At 42.7% G+C, this 12,032-nt stretch overlaps 1 protein-coding gene across 3 annotated transcripts in view; it reads right to left on the reverse strand.

The window, feature by feature from the left end:
* ssh3 (slingshot protein phosphatase 3) overlaps positions 1-12,032 on the reverse strand; it is a 48,259-nt gene that overhangs the window by 31,722 nt on the left and 4,505 nt on the right. For 2 of the 3 annotated variants that reach the window (XM_061930321.1, XM_061930319.2), the window contains exons 2-4: positions 9,613-9,783; positions 7,333-7,370; positions 7,085-7,256 (exon numbers count right to left, since the gene is read on the reverse strand). In XM_061930321.1, the coding sequence (XP_061786305.1) occupies positions 7,085-7,256; positions 7,333-7,370; positions 9,613-9,660 (258 nt within the window). In that variant the 5' untranslated portion in view covers positions 9,661-9,783. The other variant, XM_072912502.1, reaches the window with a different exon arrangement.

Consider the following 12,032-nt stretch of genomic DNA (forward strand, 5'->3'; position numbering starts at 1 on the left):
CAATCCAAAAGGTTATTCTCTATTGTAAAGTCACTTTTATTAGCACACATGACAGTTTGGACTTTGTTCTTTCACGGTTCCTAATCAAAAGACTCGCATGTCGCCTGCCGTCTCTGTATCCAGGGGTCACCTTTCCTTTTGTCTTTGACAAGAGGAATGTGCACAAAGTCCAAAAGCTCCATAAATGTAAAGGTAGCGTTCACACAAACGCTATCACAGCGGTCAAAAGCCTGTTTGAGCATCCAGGCTCAACACCTAACACACCTGTTGCCCCCTCGCTCGTATACTTAAGTCTGCAGCACCAACTAATGTACAAACACATATTACTTAAACTGTTGTGCCTATTATTAATGATAACAATGATATAAATCAGTACAATCACACATATAACAAATTGACACTACACCTGGGTAAAACAGAGTCCATCCTACTTGGGTCCAAGCACAACCTAAGTAAATCCCCGGGCTTTACGATTAAAGCAGGTGATACCATCATCACACGCAAAGATGAGGTCATTTACCTAGGTTGTCTATATTCTTACTTCAAAAGAAAGCGATTAGAATTGTAAATTATGCGGATTATCATGACCATACCAATTAGGGGTGTGGGAAAAAATCGATTCGAATTCGAATCGCGATTCTTACGTCGTGCGATTCAGAATCGATTCTCATTTTTAAAAAATCTTTTTTTTTTTTTATTGTATTTTATTTTATTTTTTTTTATTTTTTTTTTAATTAATCAATCCAACAAAACAATGCACAGCAATACCATAACAATGCAATCCAATTCCAAAAGCAAAGCCGAGCCAGCAACACTCAGAAGTGCAATAAACAGAGCAATTGAGAGGAGACACAAACACCACACACAACAAAGCAAAAGTAGTGAAACAAAAATGAATATTATCAACAACAGTATCAATATTAGTTACAATTTCAACATAGCAGTGATGAAAAATCCCTCATTGACATTTATAATAAAATAAAAAAGAACAATAGTGTCACAGTGGCTTACACTTGCATCACATCTCATAAGCTTGACAACACACTGTGTCCAATATTTTCACAAAGATAAAATAACTCATATTTTTGCTTCATTTAATAGTTCAAACAAATGTACATTATTGCAATCAGTTGATAAAACATTGTCCTTTACAATTATAAAAGCTTTTTACTCTGCTTGCATGTCAGCAGACTGGGGTAGATCCTGCTCAAATCCTATGTATTCAATGAATAGACAATCCTTTTCAATCGGGAAAATATCCTTTTTTAATCGAGAATCGTGTTAAATTGAAAAAAAAGAAAAGATTTTGAATCGAATCGTGACCCCAATAATCGATATTGAATCGAATCGTGGGACACCCAAAGATTCACAGCCCTAATACCAATGCTCTGTTTATTACATTAAAAACATTAAAAGTGCACGATCTTGTTGACCTCAACACTGCTATTGTGACGTACAAAGCTCATAACCACATGCTGCCTGGGTGTCTACAGGAGAGGTTCAAACCCAGAGAGAATCCCTATGACCTCAGAGGTTCAGCTGTCTTTCAGAAAGCAAATATAAGAAGGAGCTTAAAAAGTAGATGTGTTTGTGTCAGGGGGGTTCAACTGTGGAACAAACAGCTTGGATGATTCCTTCAAATGTTCCACTTCCATTCACACATTTCAAAAACACTTTAAGACCAATGTCTTGAAAAAATATATCACTCTTGAATCAACACAGTAGTTAATACTATGATCAATGTTAATTACAAACTAAATGTGGGATATAAATAATAATGGAATTATAATTGTTTGTATATAGTACAGGTAAAAGCCAGTAAATTAGAATATTTTGAAAAACTTGATTTATTTCAGTAATTGCATTCAAAAGGTGTAACTTGTACATTATATTTATTCATTGCACACAGACTGATGCATTCCAATGTTTATTTCATTTAATTTTGATGATTTGAAGTGGCAACAAATGAAAATCCAAAATTCCGTGTGTCACAAAATTAGAATTTTACTTAAGGCTAATACAAAAAAGGGATTTTTAGAAATGTTGGCCAACTGAAAAGTATGAAAATGAAAAATATGAGCATGTACAATACTCAATACTTGGTTGGAGCTCCTTTTGCCTCAATTACTGCGTTAATGCGGCGTGGCATGGAGTCGATGAGTTTCTGGCACTGCTCAGGTGTTATGAGAGCCCAGGTTGCTCTGATAGTGGCCTTCAACTCTTCTGCGTTTTTGGGTCTGGCATTCTGCATCTTCCTTTTCACAATACCCCACAGATTTTCTATGGGGCTAAGGTCAGGGGAGTTGGCGGGCCAATTTAGAACAGAAATACCATGGTCCGTAAACCAGGCACGGGTAGATTTTGCGCTGTGTGCAGGCGCCAAGTCCTGTTGGAACTTGAAATCTCCATCTCCATAGAGCAGGTCAGCAGCAGGAAGCATGAAGTGCTCTAAAACTTGCTGGTAGACGGCTGCGTTGACCCTGGATCTCAGGAAACAGAGTGGACCGACACCAGCAGATGACATGGCACCCCAAACCATCACTGATGGTGGAAACTTTACACTAGACTTCAGGCAACGTGGATCCTGTGCCTCTCCTGTCTTCCTCCAGACTCTGGGACCTCGATTTCCAAAGGAAATGCAAAATTTGCATGGTTGGGTGATGGTTTGGGGTGCCATGTCATCTGCTGGTGTCGGTCCACTCTGTTTCCTGAGATCCAGGGTCAACGCAGCCGTCTACCAGCAAGTTTTAGAGCACTTCATGCTTCCTGCTGCTGACCTGCTCTATGGAGATGGAGATTTCAAGTTCCAACAGGACTTGGCGCCTGCACACAGCGCAAAATCTACCTGTGCCTGGTTTACGGACCATGGTATTTCTGTTCTAAATTGGCCCGCCAACTCCCCTGACCTTAGCCCCATAGAAAATCTGTGGGGTATTGTGAAAAGGAAGATGCAGAATGCCAGGCCCAAAAACACAGAAGAGTTGAAGGCCACTATCAGAGCAACCTGGGCTCTCATAACACCTGAGCAGTGCCAGAAACTCATCGACTCCATGCCACGCCGCATTAACGCAGTAATTGAGGCAAAAGGAGCTCCAACCAAGTATTGAGTATTGTACATGCTCATATTTTTCATTTTCATACTTTTCAGTTGGCCAACATTTCTAAAAATCCCTTTTTTGTATTAGCCTTAAGTAATATTCTAATTTTGTGACACACGGAATTTTGGATTTTCATTTGTTGCCACTTCAAATCATCAAAATTAAATGAAATAAACATTTGAATGCATCAGTCTGTGTGCAATGAATAAATATAATGTACAAGTTACACCTTTTGAATGCAATTACTGAAATAAATCAAGTTTTTCAAAATATTCTAATTTACTGGCTTTTACCTGTATATAATTGGTGCAAAGGTGTACAAGGATATTTCACATGTCTTTACTGTGTATATAATTGAACTGTGTTTATGTTGTGTATGGAGCTGCAACAACTAATCAATTACATCGATTAAAATCGATTATAAAAATAGTTGACGGTTAATTTAGTCATCGATTCGTTGGATCTATGCTATGCGCATGCGCAGAGGCTACTTTTTTTTTTTTTTTTTTAAATAAACCTTTATTTATAAACTGCAACATTTACAAACAGCTGAGAAACAATAATCAAAATAAGTATGGTGCCAGTATGCTGGTTTTTTTTTTCAATAAAATACTGGAAAGGATAGAAATGTAGTTTGTCTCTTTTATCCGATTATTAATCGATTAATCGAAGCAATAATCGACAGATTAATCGATTATCAAATTAGTTGTTAATTGCAGCCCTAGTTGTGCATAATGTGTATTTATAATATGTTGCACAAAGGACATTTCATAATTTTCGGAAGTTCATCTTGTACTTGACATGGTTTATAGGGTTAGGCGCAATAAGTGTTCAACTTCAGCCTAAACCCTTTCGCTCTGCAACATTTTCTTTTTCAATCTATGAATGTGCAACTGTTTGTTTATTTTGTTGACCATTGATCGAAGAATAATAATAAACTAATAATAAACTATGTTGGGCAACACTCTCTCGGGTGAAAAAATGGCATTAAAAGCAATCACCAAGATCAATAACAAAACTCGATTTTTGGGCAGTTTTTCTGCGTTTATCAACAGGGATACACTTCAGACCCTCATTCAGTCTCATTTTGACTACGCCTGCACCTCATGCTTCACAAGTATCCTCAAGCCACTAGAAACAAAACTGAAAGCTTCCCAAAACAAGCTGGTGAGACTCCTGCTCAACCTAAATTGGGCAGAACTTAGACCTAAAGTGGGCGAGACTTAGAATGGGCGTGACTTAAACCTAAAGTGGGCGAGACTTAGAATGGGCGTGACTTAAACCTAAAGTGGGCGAGACTTAAGCGTGGGGCGTCACTTAGAATGGGCGTGACTTAGACCTAAAGTGGGCGAGACTTAAGCGTGGGGCGTCACTTACACCTAAAGTGACTTAAGAGTGGGCGCAACTTAGACCTAAAGTGGGCAGGACTTAGACCTAAAGTGGGCGAGACTTAAGAATGGACGCAACTTAGACCTAAAGTGGGCAGGACTTAGACCTAAAGTGGGCGACACTTAGAGTGGGCGCGACTTATACCTAAAGTGGGTGAGACTTAAGAATGGACGCAACTTAGACCTAAAGTGGGCAGGACTTAGACCTAAAGTGGGCAACACTTAAGAGTGGGCGCGACTTATACCTAAAGTGGGCGAGACTTAAGAATGGACGCAACTTAGACCTAAAGTGGGCGAGACTTAGACCTAAAGTGGGCGAGACTTAAGAATGGACGCAACTTAGACCTAAAGTGGGCGAGACTTAGACCTAAAGTGGGTGAGACTTAGACCTAAAGTGGGCGAGACTTAGACCTAAAGTGGGCGAGACTTAGACCTAAAGTGGGCGAGACTTAGACCTAAAGTGGGCGAGACTTAGACCTAAAGTGGGTGAGACTTAGACCTAAAGTGGGTGAGACTTAGACCTAAAGTGGGCGCGACTTAAGAATGGACGCAACTTAGACCTAAAGTGGGCGAGACTTAGACCTAAAGTGGGCGAGACTTAAGAATGGACGCAACTTAGACCTAAAGTGGGCGAGACTTAGACCTAAAGTGGGTGAGACTTAGACCTAAAGTGGGCGAGACTTAGACCTAAAGTGGGCGAGACTTAGACCTAAAGTGGGTGAGACTTAGACCTAAAGTGGGCGAGACTTAAGAATGGACGCAACTTAGACCTAAAGTGGGCGCGACTTAGACCTAAAGTGGGTGAGACTTAGACCTAAAGTGGGCGAGACTTAGACCTAAAGTGGGCGAGACTTAGACCTAAAGTGGGCGAGACTTAGAGAGGGCGCGACTTAGACCTAAAGCGGGTGAGACTTACACCTAAAGTGGGCGTGACTTAAGAATGGACGCAACTTAGACCTAAAGTGGGCGCGACTTAGACCTAAAGTGGGTGAGACTTAGACCTAAAGTGGGCGAGACTTAGACCTAAAGTGGGCGAGACTTAGAGTGGGCGCGACTTAGACCTAAGGTGGGTGAGACTTAGACCTAAAGTGGGCGAGACTTAGAGTGGGCGCGACTTAGACCTAAAGTGGGCGAGACTTAGACCTAAAGTGGGCGCGACTTAAGAATGGGCACGACTTAGACCTAAAGTGGGCGAGACTTAGACCTGTAGTGGGCGAGACTTAGAGTGGGCGCGACTTAGAGTGGGCGCGACTTAGACCTAAAGTGGGTGAGACTTAGACCTAAAGTGGGCGAGACTTAGACCTAAAGTGGGCGAGACTTAGACCTAAAGTGGGCACGACTTAGAGAGGGCGCGACTTAGACCTAAAGTGGGTGAGACTTACACCTAAAGTGGGCGTGACTTAAGAATGGACGCAACTTAGACCTAAAGTGGGCGCGACTTAGACCTAAAGTGGGTGAGACTTAGACCTAAAGTGGGCGAGACTTAGACCTAAAGTGGGCGAGACTTAGACCTAAAGTGGGCGAGACTTAGAGAGGGCGCGACTTAGACCTAAAGTGGGTGAGACTTACACCTAAAGTGGGCGTGACTTAAGAATGGACGCAACTTAGACCTAAAGTGGGCGCGACTTAGACCTAAAGTGGGTGAGACTTAGACCTAAAGTGGGCGAGACTTAGACCTAAAGTGGGCGAGACTTAGAGTGGGCGCGACTTAGACCTAAGGTGGGTGAGACTTAGACCTAAAGTGGGCGAGACTTAGAGTGGGCGCGACTTAGACCTAAAGTGGGCGAGACTTAGACCTAAAGTGGGCGCGACTTAAGAATGGGCGCGACTTAGACCTAAAGTGGGCGAGACTTAGACCTAAAGTGGGCGAGACTTAGAGTGGGCGCGACTTAGAGTGGGCGCGACTTAGACCTAAAGTGGGTGAGACTTAGACCTAAAGTGGGCGAGACTTAGACCTGAAGTGGGCGAGACTTAGACCTGAAGTGGGCGAGACTTAGAGTGGGCGCGACTTAGACCTAAAGTGGGCGCGACTTAGAGTGGGCGCGACTTAGACCTAAAGTAGGCGAGACTTAGACCTAAAGTGGGCGAGACTTAAAGTGGGCGCGACTTAGACCTAAAGTGGGCGAGACTTAGGGTGGGCGCGACTTAGACCTAAAGTGGGTGAGACTTAGACCTAAAGTGGGCGAGACTTAGACCTAAAGTGGGCGCGACTTAGAGTGGGCGCGACTTAGACCTAAAGTGGGTGAGACTTAGACCTAAAGTGGGCGAGACTTAGAGTGGGCACGACTTAGACCTAAAGTGGGCGCGACTTAGACCTAAAGTGGGCGAGACTTAGAGTGGGCGCGACTTAGACCTAAAGTGGGCGCGACATATTGTTATTGTTGGCTTCATGAGGTGTCAAGGTTTCCCTATGCTTGTTGTGCACTTCCGTGCTGCACTAGCTTCTGGTTTGAGTATTAAAGACTTCTCTTACCTGCATGTCGTCTCCTGTCTCCGCATTTTGGGGTCACAACTTGCGCAACAATGCAGCACCGTGCTAGGACATTACGTAAGGAAGTATGAAGTAAATAGTGTTGTAAAATAACACAAGTCCGTTACCAGCTTGATGCTATCCTCTGGTCGAAGCAGCTCAACCATGGCGTGTATGTGTCGGTGTCGCGTGTCTGAAGCGCCGTCTTCTGGCTTCAGGGGAGACGTGTCCTCGTGTTGGTCCTCTCTCTCTGCCTCTTCCAGCAGGAGCACCGCTCCCTTGACGAGGGCAAAGCTCTCCCTGACAACCCACAAGACTTGGGGATCAGGATTGCAGGTTTTGCGAGACGCGAACCAGAAGAATGGTGTCAATGTACCTTTTTTGGAATCTCCCTGTTCTTTGAGTGGTTTCATCCTTAAGAGATCACATATATCACACAAACATTTGAAAGAAGCAACTTTACAAATAGTGATGATATACGCGTTTTCTATTGCTGTAACGTGGCATGTCTGTCGTACCTAACTGACAGGAGTTTTTGTGTAAAAGTAGACAGTTTTATGTCGTCCACAGCTCCTTTACCACATGGGGTCCCCCAGGGCTCAATCCTTGCCCCAATTTTATTTGCGCTTTACCTTCTCCCCCTTGGTTCTATTTTTAGGAAGTACAGTATTGCATTTCATTTTTATGCCGATGATTGCCAGATTTATTTTCCCATGGCACAAAATAACACGGTTCAACGTCTTATTGACTGCCTGCACGACATCAAAGTCTGGCTTTCAGCTAACTTCCTGAGCCTAAATGAAGATAAAACAGAAGTTATGTTGTTCGGTCCAAGTCGCTCTCCCTCCCCCAACGTTGACCTCGGCACTCTGACCCCGTATCTCAGCGACTCTGTCACAAACCTGGGGGTAAAGTTTGACTCAGATTTTAAATTCGAAAAACAAATCAGCAGCGTCGTTCAAAAAAGCTTTTATCAATTACGCCAAATAGCGAAAGTGAAACCGCTTCTATCAAGACATGATCTTGAGAAATTAATCCACGCTTTTATCTCGACTAGTTTTGATTATTGTAATGCCCTGTATGTTGGCATTAGCCAGGCCTCCCTCGCCCGCCTGCAGCTCATGCAGAACTCTGCTGCTCGTCTGCTAACACAGACCCGCAGACGTGAGCACATCACCCCTATTTTAGCGTCCCTTCACTGGCTCCCTGTGCGTTACCGAATACATTTTAAACTCCTTTTATTTGTTTTTAAATGTCTAAACAACCTCGCGCCAACCTATCTCTCCGACCTCCTTCAGCCTTACTGCCCCACCCGATCCTTAAGATCAGCCGATCAGCTGCTGTTGACGGTCCCTGACACAAGGCTGAAGCTTAGAGGTGACAGAGCTTTCGCCGTTGCTGCTCCCAAGCTCTGGAACGACCTACCCCTGAGTGTTAGACAAGCCTCCTCTCTTCCTGTTTTTAAATCTCTCTTAAAAACATACTTTTATTCCATGGCTTTTAACACTGAGTGATATCCATCCTGCAATGGCGCCCCATAATACACCTGCTGTGATCCTGTTTTTATGTTTTTATTAATTCTATTTTAATTATTTATTTTCTATCGTGTTCTGTTTGTGTTGTGTTGTGTTTGCTCGGTACTCGTTTTATCTTTTAACCTGCTCATTGTACAGCACTTTGGCTACCCCTGTGGTAAATTTTAAATGTGCTTTATAAATAAAGTTGATTTGATTTGATTTGATTTGCTCTAAGCTGGGGGAGAAAAAGAAGTCTTCTTCTAACGCTGTGCATTATTTCCACAGCTACGACAATTTTATAGACGGTGTGCTAAAATTTGGAATAGCAATGACTGGGAGAAAAAAAAGTTGAGCGTGAAATGTGGTGGAACACTGATAAGGCGTAGCGGAAGCCAGAAGTGAGGAGACAGACGGAGATAATAACACATAAGATGGGGGAGGGAAGGATAAAAAAAGCTGCGAAGGAGAACAGGACAGAGAGAGCGAGGTATCGCTACACATATAAAAAGAGAAAATACATGTGACAAAGAGAGCATTACCTGTTACGCAACTGACAAGTCCAGACAGAGTGAAGGAGAGAGAAAAAAAAATGTTTAGATGGTGGAGTGGGCAGGAGCCAGGAGAAGAACGATGGAGAATTGGGAGAGAAGAAGAAGAAAAAAACACAAGTTAAGACATATGATGATCAGTTTCTATGGTTGCAATGAGACTTGCTTTAACTTGATGACACAACCCAACATAAAAGACTAGTTGACTGTTAGGATTTGATATGATCTTTGTTTGAAGATGGATGAATGCAAGAAGAGGAGATGGCGAGAGACAAAAGCCGATGGCACTGTGAGCGTTTAGGTCGACAGGAAGAGAACCAATCCCTGCTATCTATGCAGAAATGAATATGAATTGTGATGAAAGCCACGTTATACTCGCGGAATGTTTGCTCTGCAACGCTATCCGATCACCAGCCCGGCCTGCTATGCAAAACAAAGCATTTGTTATTGCACTGATATGCACGCACGGCTGCCGCTCGTGGACGGTCCCGCTGCTCCTGGGCCAGACTGCTGTCGTTCTTCTAATACGTGTCAAGCAAATTCATGATGCAAAAAAAAAAACTCGTACTGCGAGGCACGGTGATGACTCACTGGAGCAGGGCTGATGGAGGGAATCCTGCGCAGAGTCAATAGCGCCATTGCGCAGTACAGGTGTCTCCACACTCAACGGGCTGCTGCTGCTGCTGCTGGCAAGCTCAGACAAGCTCTGCAGGTTCCACAGGCCAAAAGTGTGCAGGCTCTGGCATGAGTACAATTTTTGTCCTGAAACGATAAGAGGACACAATGTGACCAGAAAAGCCAGCGCTGACCTCCACCCAGGCCCTTGTAGCCCCCAAAATGTAATATGTCGTTCCTTATCCCATTTCTGAGATTTCCTGGAAGTTGAATCAACACGTGCCCATACATTGTAAATCTATAGCAGCATGGTAGCAACCAGAGGTGGGACCAAGTCATTGTTTTGCAAGTCACAAGTAAGTCTCAAGCCTTTGCCCTCAAGTCCGAGTCAAGTCCCGAGTCAAGACAGGCAAGCCCCGAGTCAAGTCCAAAGTCAAGACTGGAGAGTCAACCGCTCCCGAACTTTGGAACGCTCTCCCCGACCATCTTAAAGCACCACAGTCGCTCGACCATTTTAAGAAGGGACTAAAAAGGCACTTTTTTTTTTTTTTTAGCTCATTTCTGTGTCTTGTTGTTTTCAAATGCACTGCTTGCTTATCTGTTTTATCCAGTGCTTTCATGCTCTTATTAGGGCCCGCATGGCCCATCCCAATGGGACATAAGGACCTATTGAATTTCTAAGGTTTTATTATTATTATTATTATACCGGCCGCCTCTTTGAGCTGCAATTTGACCCACTTAACATGCTTCAAAACTCACCATATTTGACGCACACATCAGGGCTAGCGAAAATTGCCTTTTGATAAAAAAACCAAACCCCAAAAATAAAAATTGCGCTCTAGCGCCCCCTAGGAAAAAAAAAAACTAGACTGCCTGTAACTCCCACTAGGAAGGTCGGAGAGACATGAAAGAAAAACCTCTATGTAGGTCTGACTTAGACCATTGTCGGGCTAAAATCAACAAAAAGTTGGCAATTCCCCCTTCAAGACAAAAAAGTACTAAAAACAGTAACTTTTGCCTCTTTGAGCTGTAATTTGACCCCCTTAACACGCTTCAAAACTCACCAAACTGAACGCACACATCAGGACTGGCAAAAATTGCGATCTAATGAAAAAACCTAACCCCAAATTTAAAAATTGCGCTCTAGTTTCTATTTGTATCTGTTTCTCTTTTATCCAATGTGTGTCATGATTTCATGGCTATTTAAATGTTTTATTATATATTCTTACTTTCTATTTTTATACTTTGTAGCAGAGGTGGGACCAAGTCATTGTTTTGCAAGTCACAAGTAAGTCTCAAGTCTTTGCCCTCAAGTCCGAGTCAAGTCCCGAGTCAAGACAGGCAAGCCCCGAGTCAAGTCCAAAGTCAAGACTGGAAAGTCTCAAGTCAAGTCCTAAGTCCTGCATTTTGAGTTTCGAGTCCTTTCAAGTCCTTTTAACCACAGACTAATATATTAACACAGATTGTGTATGCTTTTCAAACGCTGTATTTATTTATTAAAACAAGTGCATTTTAAATTGCAGGAAAGAAAATTGTGCTGACATTGCACTTTATAATAGCACTATTAACCAGTCATTTTAAACATTAACTCATTCCTTTACAGAACAAACACATTGAAAAATAAAGTGCAAATGTACTTATTTGTACAAAAGTGTTAACATTGAAAAAACATGACATATACGTGAACATAACAAAAAAGTTGTACTTTTTATATGTCAGGGCCCTATGCTGCATTGCATTTGCAAAAGACCAAATTAGCCAAGAGTCTGTCAGTCATTTGTGCACGATGGGGGCGTAGTATGATGCCACCATGGCTGAAAACTCGCTCCACTGGAGCACTGGAGGCAGGCACTGCCAAGACTCTCATGGCCACTCGGAACAGTGAAGGAAGAGTCTTCATGTTCAATGCCCAGAACAAAAGGGGGGAGAGAGTTGCTTTGGGTTGGTGCACTACTTGTAAGTGTATATTGTCTTTTTTATGTTGATTTAATTAAAAAAAGAAAAGAAAAAAAAAATTATTTCTTGTGCGGCCCGATACCAATCGATCCACGGACCAGTACCGGGCCGCGGCCCGGTGGTTGGGGACCACTGAGGTAAACAACCAACAGTATGTCAGAAAGCTAGCTAAAACGGTACACATATCCATAATATAGTATACATTTTAACTGACCTTTATTTGACTATTTTTGTCTTTTTTTAGGTGGCTAAAATACGCGGTGCTGCTGACCGCCGTCTAACGTTACGTGTGATATATTGACTAACGTAACCCTGCTTAAAAAAAATCACTGAACAAAAAGTATGAATAAGGTAGTGAACTGCAACAGATTCCCGTGTTTGCAATAACGTTATAACGTTAGCAGTGAGTTTACAGCCTCACTGATTTAACTACACAGCAA

The sequence above is a fragment of the Nerophis lumbriciformis genome, linkage group LG36, assembly GCF_033978685.3.
Source record: "Nerophis lumbriciformis linkage group LG36, RoL_Nlum_v2.1, whole genome shotgun sequence".
Classification (NCBI taxonomy): domain Eukaryota; kingdom Metazoa; phylum Chordata; class Actinopteri; order Syngnathiformes; family Syngnathidae; genus Nerophis; species Nerophis lumbriciformis.